This window comes from Pantherophis guttatus, chromosome 1 (genome assembly GCF_059756535.1).
Source record: "Pantherophis guttatus breed Tessera chromosome 1, ASM5975653v1, whole genome shotgun sequence".
Classification (NCBI taxonomy): domain Eukaryota; kingdom Metazoa; phylum Chordata; class Lepidosauria; order Squamata; family Colubridae; genus Pantherophis; species Pantherophis guttatus.
In genome coordinates this window covers 9,667,577-9,694,027 of record NC_142063.1, presented here as the reverse complement: position 1 = coordinate 9,694,027, position 26,451 = coordinate 9,667,577, and the positions used below count along the sequence as shown (strand labels likewise).

Sequence of the window (26,451 nt, the reverse complement as noted above, 5' to 3'; positions counted from 1 at the left end):
AGTTGTATCAGAGTTCTCTCCTTGTTCAAAGCTTCAGGTACAATACTGGCTCTGAACCTTGCGCAGTAAAACTGTCTCTGGCTGACCCAGGAATGTTGTTTGGTCTCATCATTCCACAACAAGCTGGGGCAGCCACAGAGAAGGCTCTCCCCCGTGGTCCCACCAGCCGGCATTGTTTAGCTGACGGGCCCCAGAGGAGACCAACTCAGTGGGATCTTACTGGTCTCTGGGAGCTATATCTGAATAACAGGAGTTGGAAGGGACCTTGGAGGACTTCTGGTCTGATCCCTGCTCAAGCAAGAGACCCTTTCCCATTCTGGACAAATGGATGCCCAATCTCATCCCTGTTTTAAAGTGTCCTCCGTGCCAAAGAACGACACACAAGCCGTCTTAGCTCATCTGTTCTTTTGCTGAAGAAAGCAAGAAGCCGTAAAAGGATTTTTAATTTTTTTTTTTTTAATCCACTAGGCTTCTCTTGTTAGCCATCACTTGAAGTGTAAGAAGGAATTCCCTGTTTCTCATCAAGATTTTGTGCTTGGCTTTTATTTACGATTATCCCTACTGTCGCACTCCGTGAGATTTTCACAGGGGTGAGTTTACATGCACATACACTCTGTGTCTGCCCCCGCTTCTGTTCCCAAAGTCTTAGGCCTGTGATGGCAAACCTATGGCACGCGTGCCCAAAGTGGCACGTGAAGCCATGTTGCCCAGCACACGTGGCCTTGGCTGTTTCTCTTCTAAGATACGGAGGATCCCGGATCTACGCACCTTCTGCCGCACCTTCTCTTAAAACCTTTTTATTCTATCAGGCTGGCCTGGCCTCATTTTTCCCTTTTTTCCTTTTAAAATACAAATTTTAAATTGGTTTTAATTTATCGGGGTGTTTTAAACCGGTCTTCAGCCAAATTATTTAATTCGGTTTTATTCTGTTTTAATTTTTGTACTAATGTGTTTTTATCTTGTGGCTGTTCACCGCCCTGAGTCCTTCAGGAGTAGGGCGGTATACAAATCAAATAAAAGAAAAAGAAAGTTTCTGGTGTACATGCGCGCGCGATGATCAGCTGTCTTTCATGTGTATGGCAGTACGAAAAACCGGTGTGTGCATCCACGCCGGCCAGCTGATTGTCGGGTGTGCATGCGAGCCAGAATCCGGACATTCAGCTTTTCCAGAGCGCAATCCCTTTGTGCATGCAGCAGTGCCAAAAACTGGCCTGCGCATCCATGCTAGAACACGGAGATTCGGCTTTTCCCGAGCGTGGTCCCGACAAGTACACGTGTGTACGAGTGATGTTTACACATGACCTTTTCGACACTCGGTGCCAAAAAGGTTCGCCATAAGTGTCTTAGGCCGTACAATCAATACGGTAATAAAAGCAATAAATAAATAAATTAGCATACCTGTCCCTGAAATATTTATAGTTTTCTAAGCTTGAATATTTGCCATTTGATGGCAACCAGGCTTTAAGCAAGAAATAGCTGGCCTTAGGAAAAATTTCTGTCGTCTTCTTGCATCCCCAGTTTTGTGTAAAGTTGGCCCTATAGGTTGGTGGTTATGTTAAGTTTGCTTATTTTAAATCCCCCACTCCTCCTCCTCCTAGCACTGATGATATTACCTAGTTGGGTAATGAAACGTCTGCAAGAAAACCACGAAGCCCAGAGAGCACCAACGATCCTACAATGTTTTAATTATTTTTTTTTTTAATGTTTGTATAAGAAGTTGCATTGGGAATCATCTCCTCTTTTAAATTTAAATTTTAAACATAAATTTGAATCTGTTTAATTATGGGGTATTTTAAAATTCAGCCTAAATTATTTAATTCGTTTTAATTTATTTTAAATTTTGTACTTCTGTGTTTTATCTTCTGGCTGTTCACCGCCCTGAGTCCTTCGGGAGAAGGGCGGTATAGAAATTTAATAAAATAAATAAATAAATAAATAAATAAAACAGCATTAGGCTAGTATTCAGAATACAGAATAACACTTGCAAGGGGCCTTGGAGGTCTTCTAGTCTGACCCCTGCTCAAATAGGAGACTCTTTTACCATTCTGGAGAAACGGTTGTTCCAATCTCTTCCGAACCTCCAGAAACACTCACAACTCCAGGAGGCAAGTCGGTCCACTGATTAATTGAATGATTGATCGATACCATCAGTCGCTTTTTAAATTAAACCCATCTCCCCACACCTTGCAGTCCACCCAGGACTGGTCCTTTGGGGGAGTCGCTCCGCTTGCTGGCCTCTCTGGTTTGAATGAGCAGCCTTGAAACATAACATTTTCCTTAACAATTAAGGAAACAATTCCAGGCTTTAATTGTCAAGCCATCCGCTCCACGCTTAATTAGCCTGCTAATCTTCCCGTCAAACGCTCCCGTCTGCGGGCTAAATTTACTCGGAAGGTTTTACAGCATTTCCCTGAGTCCGAAGGAAGTGAACCGGATCGCAGTAGCGAGAAAAACAAGATGAATTCTTGGGAAATTTGGGCTGGCTTTGGGGTCCTTTTTAGGATTTCTGCTCTGGAATCTCCTTGAAGATCTTTTGTCAGCTGGTGGTTTTTGTTAGTGGCAAAGTCGTGTCCGACCCATCGCGACCCCCATAGACCACGTTCCTCCAGGCCTTCCTGTCCTCTACCATCTTCTGGAGACCATTTGATCTCCTGCCGACTGCTTCAGTGATTCCATCCAGCCACCTCGTTCTCTGCCATCCCCTTCTTCTTTTGCCCTCCATCGTTCCCAGCGTTAGGCTCTTCTTCAGGGAGTCCTTCCTTCTCATTTGAGTATTTGAGTTTCCTCTTCAGGATCTGGCCTTCTAAAGAGCAGTCAGGGTTGATCTCCTCTAGGACCGACCGGTTGGATCGCCTTGCAGTCCAAGGGACTCGCAGGAGTCTTCTCCAGGTTCTCTGGATTCCCCCCCCCTTTCCTCCTTTTTTTGGAAAATTAATATTTGCTCTTCCCCAGCCACCTGGCACCACTTTTTCCAGGGGGTTTCAAGCGGTGGACCAGTGTTTCTCAAACTTGAGGTCTTGAAGACGGATGGACTTCAATTCCCAGAATCCATTCTCCCAGCAGTCAGCTTTGAGTTTGAATTGAAATTAACTTTCAGCTCTGGGAATTGAAGTCCACTCATCTTCATGCCCTCAAGGTTGAGAAACACTGTGCTAGACAATCAGCTCTTTTCTTCCCTACAGGTAGTTCTCGATTTACGGCCACAATGGAAACCCAACCATTCTGTTGTTTAAGGGAGACATTTGTTCAATGGATTTTGCTCCGTTTTACGAACTTTCTCGCCACCGTTGTTCACTTGTGAATCACTTGTGGTTGATTACTTAATAACCTGGTTGTTGAGTGAATCTGGTTTCCCCATGGTCAGAAGGTCGCAAAAACATGACCTCCCCGGGACATTGCAAACGGTCATAAAGAGGAACCAGTTGCCAAGAATCCAAATTTTGATGGGATTCTTCAAAGGTCGCAACTATGAAAAATGTAATGTATTTTTCGGATTATAAAACACCCAAGATTTCGAAGAGGAAAACGAGTAAGAAAATAGTTTTTGGCCTCCGCGCGTCCGGTTTTTGCCCTCCCCGGCCCCCAGGAGCACTCTGCAGGCCTCCCAAGCCTTCTGTGCATCCTGTTTTTGTGAAAAATGGCCCTGTTTTTGGCAAAAACGGGATGCACAGGGTGTTTGTTTGTTTTATTGTTTGTTTTATTAGATTTATATACCGCCCTACTCCCGAAGGACTCAGGGCGGTGAACAGGCCCAAAATAAAATACATAGATACAAAAGTTAAAAAACATAATTAAAACCAGATTAAATAATTTAGCCCGAGACAATTAAAAATCCCAATAATTTAAAACAGATTAAAATTTCGATTTAAAAGAATTTTCAAACAGGGGAGAAAATTAGGCCAGGCCGGCTTGCTGGAATAGGAGAGTCTTAAGAGCACGGCGGAAAGTGCACAGATCCGGGATCCTCCGTATCTCTGGGGGGAGCTCGTTCCAGATAGTGGGTGCCCCCACAGAGAAGGCCCTCCCCCTGGGGGCCGCCAGTCGACATTGTTTAGCTGACGGCACCCGGAGGAGCCCCTCTCTATGGGAGCGTACCGGCCGCTGGGAGGCTATTGGTGGTAGTAGGCGGTTCCGTGGGGTTTCGGGAGGCCAAAAATGGCTGTATTCGGTGTATAAGACGCATCAACACTTCCACCCTCTTTTAGGGGAGAAAAAAGTGCGTCTTATACCCCAAAAAGTACGGTAAGTCACATTTCTCAGTTCCGTTGTAACTTTGGACAGTTGTAAATTCTGTTGTAAACTGTTGTAAGTTGAGGACAATCTGACATCCTACACTGCGATGTCTAAAAAAATCAACCTTGATTTTTTCTTTAGCTCTCCTAACCAAACCTCTTCGCTCAATTTGAGTTTTCCGTTCATGATATCAGCTTCCTCTTCGTGTTGCTCTTTTTGTGTAGGGATTCTTAGCATTTCTGATCTTGACTCAGTTCTTGTAAAGACATATTTTCCTCTCCCCTCCGCTTTCTCTCCCCTTTTTGCCCCTTCACAGGACCTCCTTCCAATGTGTACTTTAGGTAATCTTCTTTAGAAATAACAACACCTGTCCAGAGTGTCTTATTTCTATCAACTTTTCGTGCTGTGGATTTATTTCGGGGATGTTTAAGGCTGCCCAAAATTAGTCTCCGACAAAGGAAAATATGTGTATCTCAGAGCTGAAACGAGGGTCTCTTGGTGCCTTCTGAGCTCGGTTGACTTCTAGCACAAGTCACCAACTGGTGGTCCGTGAGAAAATTTTGGTGGTCCGCAGAAAAATTACTTGCATTTTTTTATACTGCAATTAATCAGGGGTCCTCAAACTACGGCCCCTAGGATGGATACGTGCAATGAACATTTGTGTTGCTGCAGAGAGTCTCCCCCTTCGGGGTCTTTTTGTGTGGGTCGGAGGGGGGGAGAAATTCCAATTTGGGGTCTGCTTCGGCCTCCTGGTGGGGGGCTTTGGGCGAAGGCTGGAGGGAAGCGCCGCTGGTGGGGAAGAGCCAGAGGGCCTCGTTTCAGTGGGACTGCCTCATGGCCTGGAACTGGCTGACCATCTCAGCCCGCTGAGCCTCCGGGCGCCGGTACCTGGCCTTGCACTCCTGCAGGTCTGCTTGGAAAGCCTATGCTCCTAGTCCTCAGTGAGGTGCTTCTGCTGAGCCTCCTTCCCGGTCAAATCCAATTTGAACTGAGCTCTTTTGCCAACTCTTTCTCGTGGTGGCTGCTTAGCTCCAACAACTGCTTCCTGTTGGGGCCCTAAGGAGCCCGGGCGGGCAGGCGAGGAGGGCTGGGAGGGGAGGGGCAAGTAGAGGCCGACGAGGTACCCCTCGGCGCGAGTGACATCGAGTTGGCCACGCCCACTCAGTCACATGACCACCTAACCACGCCGACCCAGCCAGTCATTAGGCAGATTATATTAGTGGTCCGTGGGATTTAAAATTATGAATTTGGTGGTCCCTGAGGTCCGAAAGGTTGGGGACCCCTGTTCTCGCAGACGTTTCATTATCCAAAACTTGTTAACATGATGATAACATTATGATAGGTGGCATGGATGATGTTACCTAGTTGGGTAATGAAACGTCCGCCAGAAAACCACTACGCTCAGAGAGGACCAAGGGCTTGCTCTACAGCTAGTCCTCGACTTACAACAGTTCATTTAGTGACCATTCAAAGGTAGAACACCACTGACAAAAGAAAAGGGACTTATGACCATTTTTCATAGTTATATATGACCTTTGTAGCATGTAGCATCAGACGCTTGGCAACTGCCTCATACTTATGACAGTTGCCGTGTCCCAAGGTCATGTGATCCCCTTTTGCGACCTTCTGACGAGCCAAGTCAATGGGGGAAGCCAGATTCACTTAACGACCAGGTTACTCACTTGTCAACTGCAGTGCTTCGCTTAACAATTGTGGCAAGAAAATGAGGCAACGCTCACTCAACAAATTTCTCACTGAACAACAGGCATTTTGGGCTCAATTGTGATCGTACGTCGAGGACTACCTGTATAGACTTAGAACAGCTTACCCCTTTTTGGTTATCATTGCTGTGAATTTATTTAAAAGGTCATTTTTGAGAGGGGGGGGTTATTTTTTCTTTTCTTTTTCTTTTTCTTTTTGTAATCTTTTTGTAAAAAACTGGCTTGATCCCACAGTTTTTGGTTAAATTTAATTGATTTTAATTGGATTGTTTTAAATTGCGGCCAAAAATATTTAATTATTTTTAAACTGTTTTTAAATTTTGTATGTTCTGTTTTATTCTGGCTGCTCACCGCCCTGAGTCCTGCTGGAGAAGGGCGGTATACAAATTAAATAAATAAATAAATAAAAACAAGTATGAAGGCTATTGCTTAGCGCATTGTAAGCCGCCCTGATTCTCCGGAGAAGGGCGACATATAAATCAATTTTTAAAAAAAAATAATAATAAGTAATTTAGGATATTTTTTGGGCTTTGTTCAATTCTGACCTCCCTTAAAATCAAGAACTCTGGCATTACAGTGTTGGGAGGGTTTTTAAACCACAAGCTGGATTTGTCACTTATGACTGACAATCTTGAGTTGTTTTTTTTTTTTTTTTTTTTTGTCAGCTCTGTCTGATGGGTGAACCCAGGATGGTGACATCTCCCTTCAGTCAAAAATTCTGAGCGATTTCCGAAACACAGCCATGCACATTTTAGGCAATGCCCCGGTCTTCAAATTTGAAACTTTTCCAACTTTCTGTTCCATATGTATATGTGTGTGTGTGAGAGAGAGAGAAAGAAAGAGAGAGGGAGGGATGCGGTGGCTCAGTGGCTAAGACGCTGAGCTTGTCGATCGGAAGGTCGGCAGTTCAGCGGTTCGAATCCCTAGTGCCGCGTAATGGGGTGAGCTCCCGTTACTTACCCCAGCTTCTGCCAACCTAGCAGTTCGAAAGCACGTAAAAAATGCAAGTAGAAAAAATAGGGACCACCTTTGGTGGGAAGGGAACAGCGTTCCGTGCGCCTTCGGCGTTGAGTCATGCCGGCCACATGACCACAGAGACGTCTTCGGACAGCGCAGGCTCTTCGGCTTTGAAACAGAGATGAGCACCGCCCTCTAGAGTCAGGAACAACTAGCACATGATGTGTGAGGGAAACCTTTAGCTTTTATGGTATCTCGATTCGCTGTTTTTCTTCAAAGAACTTCCTGGGGAATTGGAAAACGTCGTCCTGCTCCCACATTTGATAATTCCTTGCATAAACAGTGAAACAGGAGCTACAGAACTCTCTGTATTCCTGCCCTGACACGCCTGTTCTTTAATCTGTGCATCCTGTAAAAAAAAAACATATTTCGGTATTAGCGATTCCAGTCTGGAGAATTGTATGTGCTTGTTTGTATAACTGGATATCGGAACCGTTGTCGGACGTGACTCATCCGGAAGGTGGTTTATTTCTAAGACAGAGTTCCCCAACTTTTTCCGGGGTTGGCGGCCCGGAGTGGGGGGGGGGGGGAAAGAGGAGATGGTTGTGTGGGAGGGGTATGCGAGCACCTGTTGTGCAAGTGGGGCTGAGAACACCCACGATGCTCGTGCGAATGGGACTGTGCGTACACCAGTTGCCCACTCACGTGACTCAGTTGTGAATAGGTCGTGGACCGGTAGTGGGCTGTGGCCCACAGGTTGGGGACTCCTGTTTGAAGGCCAAATTCTGCTCAATTCTGGGCACCCTATTCCCTCTCTCTCTCTCTCTCTCTCTCTCATATATATCTGTCTATCAGTCATCTATGTCTGTTTGTCTGTCTGTCTCTATCAGTTATCTATCATATCTATCTGTCTATATTTGTCATCTATATCTATGTATCTATTATCTATCATCTATCTACTTGCTATCTATATTTGTCATCTATATCTATTATCTATCTGTCATCTAAATATTATCTATTCATCTATCTATTATCTATCATCTGTATTTGTCATCTATAATCTATTTATCTATCTATATTTGTCATCTATATCTATTATCTATATTTGTCATCTATATCTATTATCTCTCTATTATCTATCTATCATCTGTATTTGTCATCTATATCTATTATCTATCATCTATCTATGTCATCTATATTATCTATTTATCTAACTAACTATATTTGTCATATACCTATTATCTATTTATCTATGTATATCTATCATCTATTTGTCATCTATATTATCTATTTATCATCTATGTATATCTATCTATATCTATCTATCATCTATCTATCTATCTATCTATCTATCTATCTATCTATCTTTGTCATCTATATCTATCTATCCATTATCTATCTATCTATCTATCTATCTATCTATCTATCTATCTATCTATCTATGTTTTATCATTGTAAGCCAGTGATAAGATGGATGTCCAATGAATTTTATTAAAAAAAACCCTATACCCATAGTCCTCAACTTACGACCACAATTGAGCCCAAAATTTCTCTTCCTAAGTGAGACAGTTGTTCAGTGAACCTTGCCCCGTTTTACGACCTTTCTTAACACAGTTAAGTGAATCACTGCCGTTGTTAAATTAGTAACACAGTTGTTAAAATGAATCTGGCGGAATTCCCTCTTGATTTTTCCTTGTCAGAAGGTCGCAAAAGGGGATGATGTGACCCCGGGATACTGCAACCGTCATAAGTATGAGTCAGTCGCCAAGCGTCTGAATTTTGATCATGTGACCATGGGGAGGCTGCAATGGTCATAAGTGTGAAAAACGGTCCTAAGTCACTCTTTTTTTTCAGCGCCGTTGTAATTTTGAATGGTCACTAAATGAACTGCTGTAAGTCGAGGACTACCTGTATTTATTTTGACAATCAGATGGGTGTGCAAGACAAATGGCTGTCCAGTCTTTTCTTAAAAACCTCCAGTGCTGGAGCATTCACAACTTCTGGTGGCAAGCAGTTCCACTGATTAATTGTTCTCACTGTCAGGAAATTTCTCCCTAGTTCCAGGTTGCTTCTCTCCTTGATGAGTTTTCACCCATTGCTTCTTATCCTGCCCTCAGGTGCTTTGGAGAATAAGCTGACCCCCACTCTTCTTTGGGGCAGACCCTCAAATACTGGAATACTGCTCTCCTGTCACCCCAGGTCCTTCTCTTCACGAGACTTGACATAACCAATTCCTGCAACTTTCTTCATATGTTTTCGATTCCAAATCATCTTTGTGGCTCCTCCCTGAACTCTTTGCAGTGTCTCAACATCTCTTTTATATAATGGCGACCATAACTGGATGCCATATTCGAAGTGTGGCCTTGCTTGTCAGAAGCCAGCTAAGAAGGTCACACCGCTTAGCATCAGAGTTTCCGGTCCCAATTATGGTTGTTAAGCAAGGACTACCCGCATAGTGTCCACTTCCCTTTTCAGCTCTCAGGCAAATACAGAACCTGTGTGATTCTTGGGTGACACCATAAACCATGGTGCTGGGTTGCTTCCTGCTTGAATATGGCCGGTTTTTCATTCATTCATTTCCAGTTTTTATTGACTTTGTCTCCCTCTTCTTTCCAGATTGACGACATCATTGATGGGGCCGTGAAGCCTCCCCCCAACAAGTACCCCATATTCTTTTTCGGAACCCACGAGACGTAAGTGCCAGCTTTGGGAGGTTCTGCGAGTAAGCCAGTGGCATAAGTCGTTCCATTACCGTCCCTTTCTCTCCAAACCCTTCCATTTCTCGTATGCTCTGTCCATATCCCGCAGGGCGTTTTTGGGCCCCAAGGACCTCTTCCCTTATGAGAAGTACAAGGACAAATACGGGAAGCCCAACAAACGGAAAGGCTTCAATGAAGGATTGTGGGAAATCCAGAACAACCCTCACGCCAGCTACAGCGCACCACCGGTGAGTCTGACGTGACACGTTTGGTTGTGCATCTATTTTTGCGGTAGAGGTGGATCTCTATAGCAAAGGGCTGAACTGTGGGACATTCTGGCTGGGGAATTCTGGGAGTTGAAGCCCACTTTCTAGCTGGGGAGTTCTGGGAACTGAAGCCCATTTCATGACTTGGGAATTCTGGGGGTCGAAGCCACTTCCTAGCCGGGGAATTCTGGGAGTTGAAGTCCAAACATCCCAGCTACAGAATTCTGGGGATTGAAGGCCCCTTCCTAGCTGGGGAATTCCGGGAGTTGAAGATCACATATGCTGGTTGGGGAATTCTGAAAGTCCACAGATGCTGGTTGAGGAATTCTGGGAGTTAAACGTCCACACACCTTGAAGTTGCCAAGTTTGAAAAACATTGCACAAGGCTTCCAGCTGCGGTCCTGAATCCGCTTCTCATTTGCCAGGATCTTGACTCCGAATTCCTCAATCGGGTCCTATCCAGAGGCCTCCCAACTTTACCAGTCACTACTCTCCTTTTGTCCCTTTCTCTCCTTCCTTACCCTTATAGCCACTGAGCTCCTCCGACAGCGAAGTTGGCGACATCGATCCTGTCGGAGGGGGAGGAGGCAGCGACGTTCCCGGGGAGGAAGACTTGACCCCAACCGCAGGTGTCGGCGCAGCCGGGATGACTGTGGAGAAGGCAGAGAGCGAAGAGTCGGACAAAGGAAGCGATCACAGCAGCATGAAAAGGAAATCGTTAGCCACAAAAGTGAGCAGTTTCCGGATGGTGCCGATTGGAAGCAGCAGCACCAGATGGTTCTTGACCCCAGGCCAAGCCTGAATTATGGTTGAGCACTTGGGAGCTTAGTCAGGTCTGAATGGGGGTGAACTAGAGCTTCATCCCAGCAAGACAAAGAACAGGTAGTCCTCGACTTACAACCATTAGAAATGGCACTGAAAAAAAAAGAGATTTATAGCCGGTCCTCGCACTTATGACCGTCGCGGTGCACCCGCAGTCACGTGATCAAAATCTGGCGTCCCTGACGGGTCATATGATTGCTGTTGGCAACTTGCCCAGCCAGCTTCGAACAAATAAAGTCAATGGGGGGGAGGGGGGAACTGGATTTGTTTAGCAACCATGTGTTTCGCTTAACAACGGCAGCAAAAAGGTCATCAAATTGCGAGTGACTCCCTTAACAGCTGCATGGCTTAGCGATGCCAATTGCGGTCGTAAGTTGAGGACTACTTGTAGCTCTGTGTATTAAAACCTTCTGAGTTCAGGGAAAGTCCATTTTGAATTCTGGAGGGAGGGGCCACGCTTCCCCAAGCAGACTCATTTCAGAATTTGGGATGGGGTGGGGTGGACTTGTATTAGGACTTTGCTCATCACCCTCCTGGAACCCGGCATCTTGCTTGCCATCCTTCGTGCCTTGGGTCATCTCTTGGATAGACTACTGTAATGCAGCCAACATGGGACAGCCCTTGAAGACCAGCTGCAAGCTTCAGCTGCTCCAGGAGGTCGGGCTTAGGCAGTTATAGCTGCCGGTTGGTTCACCCATGTACCGAATTTTTCGGACTATAAGACGCAATTTTTTTGTCTCCCAAAAGGGGGTGAAAATATCTGTGCATCTTACCAAATGTTACCGAAGCTCTGCCCACCCGCCGGCCATTTTTTGGCCTTCACACGCTCCGTTTTTGGGCCTATTTTCGGCCTTTTTCAGGTCTTTTTTCAGCTCATTTTTGAGGCTTTTTTTTTTGGCCAGTTTTTGAGGCTTTTTTTGTCTCGTTTTTAAGGCTTTTTTCAGCCTTTTTGAGGCTTTTTTTGGCCAGTTTTTTTCGGCTTTTTTGGCTCGTTTTTAAGGCTTTTTTTGGCCCTTTTTTTGGCCAGTTTTTTTCGGCTTTTTCAGCCTGTTTTTGAGGCTTTTTTGGCCTGTTTTTGAGGCTTTTTTCAGCCTGTTTTTGAGGCTTTTTTCGGCCTGTTTTTGAGGCTTTTTTCGGCCTGTTTTTGAGGCTTTTTTCAGCCCATTTTTTTCCCCCAAAAAATGGGCTGAAAAAAGCCTCGAAAACGGGCTGAAAAAAGGCCCGAAAAAAGGGAGACCAAAAACTTTTTTTTTTTGTTTTCCTCTTCTAAATTTAGGTGCGTCTTATAGTCCAAAAAATGCAGTAATTCTTATTGTTATTTGCTTTGTTTGTCAAACAAAAATTACGAATTCAAAGGAGCAAGGTGCAATAAACAAAGGAGAATATTTGTAGCTCAGGGTTGACATGAGGAGTCCTCGGTACTCTCTGAGCTTGCTTGTTTTCTTGCAGACTTCTCATGACCCAACTAGGTACCATCATCAGTGCTAAGTGAGAAGTGCTGTTTGCTATCAGTCTGTGTGGCTGAGGGCATTCTTAGAGATTCTTTGGTGGGGCTGTTTATTGATGGCTCTTTGGCAGTTCCTTGATTGGGAGTATCACTTACTTGATTGTAAATTGACCTTGGAGTTAATCTGTGCTGATCTGGGTGCCGATTGAGGGCGGAGAGACGTTGGAGTCCTTGTGTTCCTTTTTGGACTGGTCGATTGTCTCTCTTGCATAGTCGGTAGACGTTGTTAATGTCTATGTGTCTGTTGATGGCCTGATTTGTCAGAGTGCCAGGCTTCTAGAAATCCCCTGGCAATTTTTAGACTTGGCCTGATCTAGGATGGTCACGTTTTCCCAATCGAAACTGGTTAAATCTGTCTTACCAGCTATGAAATTAAAATAATTTTCATCATGTCTTCTGCCTGGCGTGCCTGGATGATGATGATGATGATGATTTCAACCAGGGTGGATTTGATTTAAATCGAGTTGATTTAAATCACAATTTAAATCACAATTTAAATCACTAGTAAAAAGGCTTGATTTAAATCAATTCGATTTAAATCATAATTCTTAAAGAGCAACTGTCATCTCTGCTACTCCTTTGACCCACTGTTGACTCACCGATAGTCCCAGTGTTGCAGAATATACAGCCTCCTGCTACCTAACTAAGCTCCATTTCATGCTGAATAAACTAAATTATTTATGTATCTTAAATAGAAAACTATCTTACGATAGATTTTTACCCCAAAAGTTTTTTATTAAAATAAATTTGATAAAAATCAAAAAAATCCGATTTAAATCAAAAAAATCCGATTTTTTTGATTTTTTTAAAAAAATCATTGATTTTTATCCACCCTGATTTCAACTTGTATGCCGCCTTTCTCCGAAGACTCAAGGCGGCTTACAATGCATTTAAAAACCATATATAAAACATTAAAAGTTAAACCATTAAAAACAATTAAAACCCATTCACATCATTCATGGCCGGATCTCGCCAAATCGCAACAGCGAGATCAATGGCCCCAGGCCTTCCAGAAGAGCCAAGTCTTCACCACTTTTCGGAAGGCCAATAGGGTGGGGACCCTGAAGAGACCAACTCTGTGGGATCTTACCGGTCTCTGGGAGCTATGCGGCAGAAGGCGGTCTCGAAGATAACCTGGCCCTGAGCCATGTAGGGCTTTAAAGGTAATAACCAACACCTTGAATTGTGACCGGAGACCAATCAGGAGCCAGTGCAGCTCGCGGAGAATTGGTGTAATGTGGGTGTACCTAGGTGCACCCACGACAGCTCGCGCGGCTGCGTTCTGGACCAACTGTAGTCTCTGAACACTTTTCAAGGGTAGCCCCAAGTAGAGCGCGTTGCAATAATCTAACCGTGATGCCTTCTGCCAGCCTTCTGCCTGTTTGGCCTACATCAGAGCTCTTCAAACTTGGCAACTTTAGGACTTGAGGACTTCAAATCCCAGAATTCTGGGAGTTGAAGTCCACAAGTCTTAAAAGTTGCCCTTTTGAAGACCCCTGGCCTACATATAGTGGTTGTGGCTAGTTTTACATTGTACGTTGTAAATGACTCCTGGTATTTTTCTTCTTCTTCTTCTTCTGGGGTTGCTTAAGATGTTTTGGAGGGCTTTAGTTGGCTAGTGTGCTACGCTGATGTTGTGGCTCCGTTACCGGAGCCTGTGTCATCGTCAGGAGAGGACTCCGAGAGTGAAGGGGAGGAGTTGGCAAAGCCTCCCTCTTCAGGACCCTCCTCTCTGGCAATGCCTTTGGTGTCCGCCGAAGGGCAAGGGATAGGGCCGGGGCCAAGCATGTCTACGTAGCCACAGATGGACAGTGATGAGGGTAATGAGTCTTGGCTGGATCCACGCCAGCGTCGCAGAGATAAGCGCGTGCAACAGAAGAAAAGGCATGCCCGAGATTAGGCTGAGTCACTGGACCACACCCCACAGGGTATAAAAGGGAGCGTGGTGGCCAGTCAAACCTTGAGACGAACAAAGCTGAAAGCTTCCACGCCATTCTGCATTGCCGGACTTTTGCTTTAAGACTTTGCTGGATTATCTCTCGACTTGATTAATTCCGTAATTATTGAGCTGCTTTCCTTTGATGTACCAGAAGTGGGGAGAAGTTATCTCTCCTCTTCGTAAGTAATAAACTCTTGGCAGGCAGCCACTAGGTTGTTGCCAAGTTCCGTTATCTTAAGGAAAAGGATTTTGTCGGCTGGTTTGGTCTTTAACTCCTGAACGTCTGTTGGTGTGTGTGCGTGGGGTTGGGGACAGAACAGCTGATTCCCTGTGGTCGTGGTAGCGTATTTGTGGGATATTATTTTACAGATATGTACAGATATTTACAGAATAACAGACTGGGAAGGGACCTTGTAGGTCATCTAGTCCAACCCCCATCCAAGCAGAAGACCCTACACCATTTCTGACAGATGGCAGTCCACTCTCTTCTTGAAAGCCTCCAGTGATGAAGCTCCCACAACTTCCAAAGGCAACTTCTGTTCCATGGGTTGATTGTTCTCATTGTCAGAAAATGTTTCCTTATTTCCAGGTTGAATCTCTCCTTGATCAGTTTCCATCTATTATTCCTTGTCTGGCCTTCAGGTGCCTTGGAAAACAGCTTGACATATGAACGGTTGCTGGATTTGGGTCTGTCTAGTTCAATGAAAAGAAGGACTAGGGTTGACATGATAGCAGTCTTGTAAGGAGCCTTGGTGGTGCATGGACTAAGTGCTGTTAAAGTAGCACTTAGCTGCCAGCTGCCTGCAATTACTGCAAGTTCGAATCTCACCAGGCTCAAGGTTGACTCAGCCTTCCATCCTTCCGAGGTAGGTAAAATAAGGACCCGGTTTGTGGGGGCAATAAGCTGACTTTGTATAAAAAAGAACACCGCTTGGGGTGGGGGAAAGCCCTACTAAGCAGGTATATACAAAAGTATGAAGGCTATTGCTTAATGCATTGTAAGCCGCTCTGAGTCTCCGGAGAAGGGCAGCATATAAATTGAACTAATAAATATATTTCTGGGGGGTTGCTACAAAGAAAAGGGGGGGTCAAATTATTTTCCAAAGCACCTGAAGCAGGAGAAGAAGCAATGGGTGGAAACTAATCAAGGAGAGAAGCAACCTAGAACTAAGGAGAGATTTCCTGATAGCGAGAACAATTAACCAGTGGAACTGCTTGCCACCAGAAGTTGTAAATGCTCCAACACTGGAGGCTTTTAAGAAGAGATTGGATAACCGTTTGTGTAGGGTTTCCTGCCTAAGCAGGGGGTTGGACTAGAAGACCTCCAGGGCCCCTTCTCACTCTATTATTCTATTCTAAATCAAGCCTCCCCAGTTGCCGAATGCCCTTTTCTGGAATACATTTCCCTGGGGATTGGCTCAGCCCCAGGGATCCCGAGTTTTCCAAAACACCAGCCTCTTTGCTTTGGGGCTTTGCAATGCCTTTTTGATTCTCCCGCAGTGGGAATATTTGCTCGGGATCGTCCCAGGGGTGTCCGGGGGGGATTTTAATTATGTATTTCTGACGCACTTCGTCTCCACCCGCTTCCTGCACGGAGTTAAGTACGCAACGTAGAATCAATCGTGATTTGACTGGTATGTATAGCGGGTGAAATGCTCCCAGTTCAGACTGGATCGCCCGATCCGGTAGCAATGGAGGTGGGTGGTTCGGAGAATTGGCAGCAAAAATCCCTGCCCCCCCCCCCCCCCGCCCAGCTGAGCCGCACAATTATCAGAGGCTTTTTTTTTTACTTTTAAAAGCATTTTTTCTACAACCTCTTCGGCCAAAAACAATGCTTTTAAAAGTAAAAAAAAAAAGCCTCTGATGATCGCGCGGCTCAGCTGGGATCATCAAAGGCTTTTAAAAGAAAAAAACCCTTTTTTTTCTTTTAAATGCCTCTGACAATCCCAGCTGAGTTGCCTGATCGTCAGAGGTATTTAAAAGAAAAAAAGCCTCTGCCGATCAGGCAACTCAGCTTGGATCGTCAGAGCCTTTTGAAAGCATTTTTTTACAACCTCTTCGCCGAAGAGGTTGTAGAAAAAATGGTTTTAAAAGTTTTTTAAAAATTGGCCACGCCCACCCAGTCACATTACCCCACCCCCACCAAGCCACGCCCACAGAACCAGTAGTAACCAATTTTAGATTTCACCACTGAAATAAAGGAAATCAATAAATTAGGCCATCTCTGATGCACCGTCTGATTTTGTTCCCTCGCTCCTGTTCTAGATGCCGGTAGCGAAACGACCCAGGAAATCTTCGAGTGACCTTGAGCAAGCCAGCGGCTCTCCTTCGGAGGAGGAGGAGAACTCGGAAAGCTCTTCTGAATCGGAGAAGTACAGTGACCAGGTAGGATTTGTGTGGGTAGAGCCTTCGCTTGTGACCCGTGGAGTTATTTTAGGGAAGGTGAAGCAGTAGCAAGGGCACTTAGATACTTACACCCCTTCATAGCACTTCACAGCCCTCTCTAAGGGGTTTACAGAGTCAGCCTCTTGCCCCCCCAACAATCTGGGTCCTTGTTTGACCGGCCTTTAAAAAGGATGGAGGGCTGAGTCAAGCTTGAGCCCGTCAGGATCGAACTCCTGGCAGTGAGCCGAGTTTGCCTGCAATACTGCACTCTAACCACTGCCAGGGGGGTGGGGGGGTGGGGAGAGGGGAGGATATATATTTTAGATGATATGTGTGCGTGTGTGTGTGTGTATAGAGAGAAAGACAGAGATGATAGATATTGTAGATAGATGATAGATAAACATAGATAAAAGATGGATGATGATAGATGGAAGATAGATGATAGATAAATGATGGATGGATGGATGGATGGATGAATGAATGATAGATATAGATGATGGATGGATGATAGATGATGGATGGATGGATGGAAGATAAATGATGGATGGATGGATGATAGATGATGGATAGATGGATGGATGGAAGATGGAAGATAGATGATAGATAGATAAATGATGGATGGATGATAGATGGAAGATAGATGACAGGTAAATGATGGATGGATGAATGAATGATAGATATAGATGATGGATGGATGGATGATAGATGATGGATGAATGAATGATAGATATAGATGATGGATGGATGGATGGATGATAGATGATGGATGGATAGATGGATGGATGGAAGATAGATGGAAGATAGATGATAGATAGATAAATGATGGATGGATGGATGGATGATAGATATAGGTGATGGATGGATGGAAGATAGATGATAGAGATAAATGGATGGATGGATGGATGGATGGATGGATGGATGGATGGATGATAGATGTAGGTGATAGATGGATGAGTGGAAGATAGATGATAGATAAATGATGGATGGATGGATGGAAGATAGTTGATAGATAGATAAATGATGGATGGATGTTAGATATAGGTGATGGATGGATGGAAGATAGATGAATGGATGATAGATGATGGATGGATGGAAGATAGATGGAAGATGATAGATAAATGATGGATGGATGGATGTTAGATATAGGTGATGGATGGATGGAAGATAGATGAATGGATGATAGATGATGGATGGATGGAAGATAGATGGAAGATAGATGATAGATAAATGATGGATGAATGGATGGATGATAGATATAGGTGATGGATGGATGGAAGATGGATGATAGATAAATGATGGATGGATGGATGGATGGAAGATAGTTGATAGATAGATAAATGATGGATGGATGTTAGATATAGGTGATGGATGGATGGAAGATAGATGAATGGATGATAGATGATGGATGGATGGAAGATAGATGGAAGATGATAGATAAATGATGGATGGATGGATGTTAGATATAGGTGATGGATGGATGGAAGATAGATGAATGGATGATAGATGATGGATGGATGGAAGATAGATGGAAGATAGATGATAGATAAATGATGGATGAATGGATGGATGATAGATATAGGTGATGGATGGATGGAAGATGGATGATAGATAAATGATAGATTGATGGATGATAGATGATGGATGGATGGAAGACAGATGGAAGATAGATGATAGATAAATGATAGATAGATAGAAATGGCACTTAGACTATATCGCTTCACAGTGCTTTGCAGCCCTCTCTAAGTGGTTTATAGACTCAGCCTTTTGCCCCCAACAATCTGGGTCCTCATTTTACCAACCTCAGAAGGATGGAAGGCTGAGTCCACCTTGAGCCGGTGAGACTGGAATTGCTGGCAGTCGGCAGTTAACAGAATTAGCCTGCAATATCGCACTCTAACCACTTCGCCACCACAACTCTAGCATAATATGAGTGGGTGCCGTTGTAGTTCCCTCCTCCTTCTCCCCCCCCCCCACACCCCCAGGATTGGAAACATATTTTTTTCTCCCTTTTATATAAAAGTCATTCTACTCTTCAGGAGAAATTTCCAGACAGTGAGAGCAATTAATCAGCGGAACAGCTTGCCTCCAGACGACATGGGTGGCTCCATCACTGGAGAAACCAAACTGGAGACATTTTGGGGAGAAACCCCCCTGCAAATGGTGTGGCAAGAGTTGGATACATTCCAACCAGACTCTAATGTTTATTTATTTTATTTTATTTTTATTTTTATTTATATGCCGCCCTTCTCCGGAGACTCAGGGCGGCTTACAATGCGCTAAGCAATAGCCTTCATACTTTTTGTATATTTATACAAAGTCAGCTTATTGCCCCCACAAACTGGGTCCTCATTTCACCTACCTTAGAAAGGATGGAAGGCTGAGTCAACCTTGAGCCTTGGAGAGATTCGAACCTGCAGTAATTGCAGGAGCTGGTCTTAATAACCAGCTTAATAACAGGGTGCCTTAGACCACTGTACTACCAAGGCTCTTATTTATTTATTTATTTATTTATTTATTTATTTATTTATTTATTTATTTATTTATTTATTTATTTATTTATTTATTTTGACTGACGTTACTCATTTGGATGAGCAACAAAACATTTCTGACTTAACAAACTTCGGTCCAGTTGACCAGGATTTAAGCTTTTTGAGATATCCATCCTTGGAGGTTTTTAAAGAAGAGGATAATCAACCGTTTGTCTGAAATGGCAGAAGGCAGGGGTGTCAAACTCGAGGCTCGCGGGCTGGATCTGGCCCGTGGGGTGCTTAAATCCGGCTCGCGGGGCAGGCCTGGAAATATTAAAAGGACCGACCTGCAGTGCATCTGCCAGCCAAAACGGGCTGCATGGCCCCTCCCCCTGCGGCCATTTTTCGGCCTCCTGCAGCACTCTGCCGGCCAAAAACGGGCTGTGTGGAGGCCTCCGTGCGGCCCATTTTTCACCAGCAAAGTGCTGTGGGAGGGCAAAAATGGGCCATGGGGGGACCTCAGGAGACCTCCTTGTGGCCTGTTTTTGGCCGGCAGAGTGCTGCTGGAGGCCGGGGAGGGCGAAATCGAGGTGCAGAGGGGCCGCATGCAGCCCGTTTTGGCTGGCAGAGGCACCGTAGTTCTCGACTTACAACCATTCACTCAGTGACCATTCAAACTTACAACAGCCCTAAAAAACGCGACCTACAACCCAATGGGGGAAGCCAGATTCGCTGAATGATCTCACGATTCAGCTTAACAGCCGTGGCACAATCAGGTGCCACTTAACCGCCGCCTTGCTTAGTAGCAGAAATTCTGGCCCCCGTTGCGGTCGTAACTCGCGGACTACCTGCATGCTTGAAAGAGGGAACAAACTCTCCCTATGCCCACCCTTGATGTTGGGGGAGGGAGGGAGGGAGGGAGGGAGGGAGGGGTGGAAATATTTTGGAACCGAGGGGGGGCTTCAATGTCGATTCCCGCGTCTCCCGATGTAGGACTTCACTCCAGAGAAAAAAACGCCTGCCAGAGCTTCGCGACGGGCACCTGCTGGAGGGTGGAAGAAAAAGGTAAGAGGATTTTCCAATCTCTCCCCTAGAGAAATCGATTGATTTTAGGCCCCTCCCTGGCTGGGGAATAAATAGAAGGAAAGGCGAGTGGTTGTCGTAGCAGACGACAATTTGTATTTCTGAAGATTTTGCTCACTGAGTTCCTATTAGCAGAAAATCGAATCGGCCTCCGACTCGGAGAGCAAGGCAGACTCCGAGGAGGGAGAGGAGGAAGAGGAGGAGGACAATGACCGAGAGGGCAGCCGGCCGCTCACTCCCAAGTCCGATTCTGACTCCAACTCGGATGAATCCGTCAAGAAGCCTCCCCGGGGCAGGAAGCCTGGTAAGTAGCCCAGGTGGCTGCCAGAGATGAGCTGATTGTGGGTAGTTTTTATCTTGGGCAATGGAGCATCTTCCTTCCTTCCTTCCTCCCTCCTTCCCTCTCTCTTTCTTCACTTCTTCCTTCCTTTGTCCCTCCCTCCCTTCTTCCTTCACTTTTTTCTTTCCTCCCTCCCTCCCTCCACTTTTTTCCTTCCTTCCTTCCCTCCTTCTTTCCTTCCTTCCTTCTTCTTTCTTCACTTCTTCCTTCGTCCCTCCCTCCCTTCTTTTTTCTCTTCCTTGTTTCCTCCCTCCATGTCCCCTTCCTTCCATCCATCCTTCCTCCCTCCCCTTCTTCCTTCCCCCTTCCTTCACTTTCTTCCATTCTTCCTTCCACCCCTCCTTTCCCCCGCCCTCTTTCTCTTTCTTCCTTTCTCCTCCCTTCTCTCTTCCTTCCTTCCTTCCTTCCTTCCTTCCTTCCCTCCCTCCCTCCCTCTTTCTTCCCTTCTCCCTCCTTCATTCTTCCCTTCTCCCTCCCTCCCTTCTTTTTTCTCCTTCCTTGCTTCCTCCCTCTATCTCTCCTTCCTTCCATCCATCCTTCCTCCCTCCCTTTCTTCCTTCCCTCTTCCTTCCCTTTTTTCCACCCCTCCTTTCCCTCTCCTGCCTTCTCTTTCTTCCTTTCTCCTCCCTTCCCTTCCTTCCTTCCTCCCTTCCTTCCTTCCCTCCCTCGTGTGAAGTCTCTCCAGACTAGCCTTCTTCTTTGCCTGGGAGTGGGGATGCCTGGATTCAGGAGGGCTGTACTTCAAGATGCCCCTTTCGAAACTAACCATCTCCCTCCTTCCCAGCTGCCGAAAAGCCTCCCCCCAAGCCCCGGGGCCGGAAACCTAAACCTGAGAGACTTCCCAGCAGCTCCAGCAGTGACAGGTAAGAGACGCAGACTTTGTTTCTCCCCACCCCCCGGACTGGCCAGGAGCTCCATTAGAACAGCACTTTTTAAAGGGGGGGCGGCACGAGCTGAGCTTCCTTGCATACAAACAGCTGAGACTCCCCCCATGCCTTGGACTCTCCCTCCTGTTTTTCCTCTTCTGCGCCCCCCCCGCAGCGACAGCGACGTGGACCGCATCAGCGAGTGGAAACGGCGGGACGAGGAGCGCCGGCGAGAACTGGAGGAGAAGCGGAAGCGCGAGCAGGAGCAGGAGCTGCGCCGGTTGCGGGAACAGGAGCGGGAGGAGAAGGAGCGGAAGCGGGAGAAAGCCGAGAAGGAGGCGGAGGCGGAGGCTGCGGAGAGCGACAGCAGCGTGGACAGCGAAGCCCCCAGGAGGAGCAAGAAGGGGCAGCCCAAGGCAGCCCCCTCTTCCTCGGACTCGGAGGCGGAGAAAGAGGTGAGCTTGAAGGGGCTGGGAGGGGACGGTCTCCAGGGTCCTGGTCTTAGCCAGAGCTTCAGTTCTGTAGCCGCTGCAGCACAAAAAGGCTCTGGCATGTGGTTGGTGCACATGCCTGTATGTAGAGGGCCAGTAGAACCTCGAATTAGTGTGTTTTAGTGTCACATTAAGGAGGAAAACTGTCTGGGTGACTTTGGGCCTATCGCCAGGAGTCTGAGAATTCTAGTCCCGCCTTAGGAATGAATACCCTCTGGGTGACTTTGGACCAATCACTAGGAGCCTGAGAGTTCTAGTCCCGCTTTAGGAATGAAAACCGTCTGGGTGACTTTGGACCAATCACTAGGAGCCTGAGGGTTCTAGTCCCGCCTTAGGAATGAAAACCCTCTGGGTGACTTTGGACCAATCACTAGGAGCCTGAGAGTTCTAGTCCCGCCTTAGAAATGAAAACTCTCTGGGTGACTTTGGACCAATCACTAGGAGCCTGAAAGTTCTAGCCCCGCCTTAGGAATGAAAACCCTCTGGGTGACTTTGGACCAATCACTAGGGGCCTGAGAGGTGTAGTCCCGCTTTAGGAATGAAAACCCTCTGGGTGACTTTGGACCAATCACTAGGAGCCTGAAAGTTCTAGCCCCGCCTTAGGAATGAAAACCCTCTGGGTGACTTTGGACCAATCACTAGGAGCCTGAGAGGTGTAGTCCCGCTTTAGGAATGAAAACCTTCTGGGTGACTTTGGACCAATCACTAGGAGCCTGAAAGTTCTAGCTCCGCCTTAGGAATGAAAACCCTCTGGGTGACTTTGGACCAATCACTAGGAGCCTGAGAGTTCTAGCCCCGCCTTAGGAACGAAAACCCTCTGGGTGACTTTGGACCAATCACTAGGAGCCTGAGGGTTCTAGTCCCGCCTTAGGAATGAAAACCCTCTGGGTGACTTTGGACCAATCACTAGGAGCCTGAGAGTTCTAGTCCCGCCTTAGGAATGAAAACCGTCTGGGTCAACCTGTGGACTTCAACGCTGAGAATTCCTGAGATAGCTAAGCTGGCTCAGGAATTCTGGGAGTTGAAATCCACAGGTTGTAAAAGAGCCATATTTGCCCACCCCTGGTCTGGGTGACCTTTGTTAAATGAGTTTGCCCCATTTTGCAACCTTTTCTTGCCAGTTATTCGGTAAATCACTGCAGTTGTTAAGTGAATCACACAGTGGTTAAGTGAATCTGATCCCCCATGGTCTTTGCTCATCAGAAGGTCGCAAAAGGGGACCAGCCTTCTATGCAACCGTCGTTCATATGAACCGGTTGCCAAGCATCTGAATTTTGATCACGTGACCACTGCGAGTGGTTGTAAGTGTGAAAAACGGTCCTAAGTTCCTTTTTTTCAACACCGTCATAACTTTGAACAGTCACTAAATGAACTGCTGCAAGTGGAGGACTGCCTGTGTCTCGGCCCCTGAGAATTTTGGATCAAGTTCAATCTGTCTCTCCTCTAAAGACTGGAAAAGTTTTTCTGTGACCGCATCTTTTCTCTTTTTCTCCCACAGGTGAAAAAGAAAAAGCAGCCATCCGCAGACCATTCGAAGAAATCGAATCAAAAGGAGAAGCGAGGCCACGGAGATGAGAAGACACGGAACAGGTGAGGGTCCACGCAGGTTTACTTAACTCTCGACACGTCTATGGAGATTCTCGGTCATCCTGCTCGTGGTTGTCCCAAAGGTGATTTTTTCAAGAGGCAACTGGACTTTATGGTTTTTCTTTTGAAGACATTTCACTTGTCATTCAAGAAGCTTCTTCAGCTCTGACTGGATGGTGGGGAACGGAAGGATTTATACTCCTTGCAGACAGCTAGCCATTTGCATCCTTTTAGAGAGGTGTTGAGGCCAGTTGGAGGTTTTTCTGTGTCTTCAGGGTCACCTGAGTGGTGCAAATAGGTGTGGAGCCTTCTTGGAACTACTGAAAGGACTGTGTTGTAGACTGGAGATAGATGATGTCGTGTCCCTCCCCCTCTGTTGAGAGAAGGCTCTTCAATTTTGACATAGATGGCCTCTTTGACCTCTTTCAAACCAGCCGTCCTCTCTGTCTAAAATGTGGACTTTGCTTTCTTCCAAAGAGTGGCCTTTGTCTTTTAAATGCAGATGGACTGCTGAATCTATTCCTAATGGGTTTGTTCTCCTATGTTGTGCCATGTGTTTGTGAAGTGGTTGTTTTGTTTCCCCAATATACAGATCTGCCCATGGCTCCCTGCATTGTACTGCATATAAACACATTGATCCTTTGCATCCTTTTTAGAGGCCACTTGGAGGTTTGTCTGAGTGGTGCAAAGGGGTGTGGAGCCTCCTTGGAACTGCTGAAAGGACTGTGTTGTAGACAGGAGATAGATGATGTCGTATCCCTTCCCCTCTGTTGAGAGAGGGCTGTTCAGTTTTGACAGGTGGCCTCAAGGACTCTCTAAAAGGACGCAAACAACCAGCTCTCTGCAAGGAATATAAATCCTTCCGTTCCCCACCATCCAGTCAGAGCCGAAGAAGCTTCTTGGATGAGAAGCGAAACGTCTTCAAAGAAAAAAACCAGAAAGTCCAGTTGCCTCTTGAAAAAAAAAGCACCTTTGAGACAACCATGATCTGGAGAATCTCCGTAGACTTCGAACTGGTGTCCATTGAACGTTTTTGTTTTAAGCCGCTCCTGTTTTAAGCTGCTCTTCTAAATAAGAGCCTTGGTAGTACAGTGGTCTAAAGCACCCTGTTATTAAGACCAGCTGCCTGCAATTACTGCAGGTTCGAATCTCGCCAGGCTCAAGGTTGACTCAGCCTTCCATCCTTTCTAAGGTAGGTAAATTGAGGACCCAGTTTGTGGGGGCAATAAGCTGACTTTGTATAAATATACAAAAGGATGAAGGCTATTGCTTAGCGCATTGTAAGCCGCCCTGAGTCTCCGGAGAAGGGCGGCATATAAATCAAAATTAAGTTAAAAAAAAAAAATGTCCAGTGAGCTCTCTGAATTCAGTCCGTCTGTCATTGATGCTCCCTGCAATTTGGGGCATCTGTGTTGTGGCCCGCCAGTGGCCTGTGCGGATTGTTGCTGATCCCAAGGAGGAGGAGGCTGGTGTGGGGCTGCGCCAGTAGCCTGTGCAGCTGGCACTCGAGTCGGACAGCGAGGAGACTGAAGAAGATGTGGTGCCAGAGGGCAGAGATCCAGTCAGGGCCTTCAGAACCTCCAGAGGCTCCTTTAATTGAAGAGGATGAAGAGGAGGAGCCTCTTCTCAATGCACGGGCACGCAGAGCTGCCAAAAGGCAGGAGTGGTTCCTCAGGAGGAGGTCTCCTCAAGAGTAAGGCTTGGGGCTAATTGGCCACTCCCTTAGCCTATTTAAGGAGGAATGCCGACTGAAGCAATTTGTAGGGAACAACTTTAGTTCATTCTCCTTTGCGTCTGGATTCTCTGCAAATTGCTTCTGGGCTTTCTTCCAACTCCAGTAAGACTGACTATCTTATCTATGCAATTCTGGCAGGCTGTTAAGAACGCTTATTAACAGCCGGCATTTGCTAAAACTGCATTATTTGAGTAAACTAAGTTTTGTTCAGCATTTGCGTGAGCTGTGTTCTTTGGGGTCCGTAGCTGGGGCAGAACAATCTGGTTGGCAGTTCTGCTGGCGGCAATTCCCACAGAAAGAGGACGGTTATCTACTTTGGAACCAAGGGGTCAAAAAGAGCAGAGCTGGGAGCCTGCCGGTTTTCTTCAGCTGCAGGGAAGGCCGGAGCAAATCTGGGATACTTTCATATTTCTCCTCCTTTTTTTCTTTTTTGCTTTTTTCTCTCTGTAGGTCTCTGAAATCCGAACGAGGCAGGAAGAAGTCCGATCTGCCAGAAAGAAAAGTGGAAAAGAAAAAAGGTAAAAAAAAAAAAGAAAGAAAGAAAATAGGAGGAGGGGGTGGGGTTGGCCGAGGGCCTTGAGTATCATTTACTTGGGAGGTGGGGTTGCATGTTGGAGGTCATAGAGATGATGGCGGCCTAGCATCCATATCGACAGAGGTTGGGCCTTAACAGAATAACAGGCTTGGAAGAGAACTTTAAAGTCTTCTAGTCCAACTTCCTACTCAAGCAGGAAAACCCTATAACTTTCTGGGCAAATGGTTGTCCAGTCTCTGTTTTGATTGCTTTTGATTGACTGGACCTAGAGCAGGATATATGCCTAGCCAATAAAACGCCCCCGTAGAGGCAGCTGCTGTGGGAATCCCATTCAGGCTGGCAGGGCAGACTTTTAAAACACCCTTCCTCCTGTTGCAGAGCCCACAGTTGAAGAGAAGCTCCAAAAATTGCACAGCGAGATCAAGTTTGCCCTCAAAGTGGACAATCCGGTAAGCTGTTTGGAGCCAGTTTGGTCTAGTGGTTAAGTTGCCAGGCTAGAAACCAGGAGACGGTGAGTTCTAGTCTTGCTTTATGCATGAAAGCCAGCTGGGTGACTTTTGGCTGGTCACCAGGAGACAGGGAGTTCTAGTCTTGCTTTATGCATGAAAGCCAGCTGGGTGACTTTGGGCCAGTAACCAGGAGATGGAGAATTCTAGTCCCGCCCTAGGCTGGATGATTTTGGACGTATTGCCAGGAGACAGTGAATTCTAGTCCCATCTTGGGCAGAAAAGTCAGCTAGCTAGTTCTCGGCCAGTTGCTAGGAGAGGGGAGTTCTAGTCCCGCCTCTGGGTTGAAAGCCGACTGGGTAACTTTGGTC

The 26,451-nt window shown here is 46.1% G+C and overlaps 1 protein-coding gene across 2 annotated transcripts in view; it reads left to right on the top strand.

Moving 5' to 3' along the window:
- Positions 1–26,451, top strand: part of HDGFL2 (HDGF like 2) — a 36,728-nt gene that overhangs the window by 3,744 nt on the left and 6,533 nt on the right. The window contains exons 2-12 of one of the 2 annotated variants that reach the window (XM_034422723.3): positions 9,528–9,604; positions 9,720–9,858; positions 10,406–10,606; positions 16,410–16,529; positions 19,991–20,062; positions 20,216–20,384; positions 21,205–21,283; positions 21,462–21,741; positions 23,276–23,367; positions 25,550–25,617; positions 26,013–26,083. In XM_034422723.3, the coding sequence (XP_034278614.1) occupies positions 9,528–9,604; positions 9,720–9,858; positions 10,406–10,606; positions 16,410–16,529; positions 19,991–20,062; positions 20,216–20,384; positions 21,205–21,283; positions 21,462–21,741; positions 23,276–23,367; positions 25,550–25,617; positions 26,013–26,083 (1,368 nt within the window). Of the gene's footprint in view, positions 1–9,527; positions 9,605–9,719; positions 9,859–10,405; positions 10,607–16,409; positions 16,530–19,990; positions 20,063–20,212; positions 20,385–21,204; positions 21,284–21,461; positions 21,742–23,275; positions 23,368–25,549; positions 25,618–26,012; positions 26,084–26,451 lie in introns of both variants that reach the window. The other variant, XM_034422722.3, reaches the window with a different exon arrangement.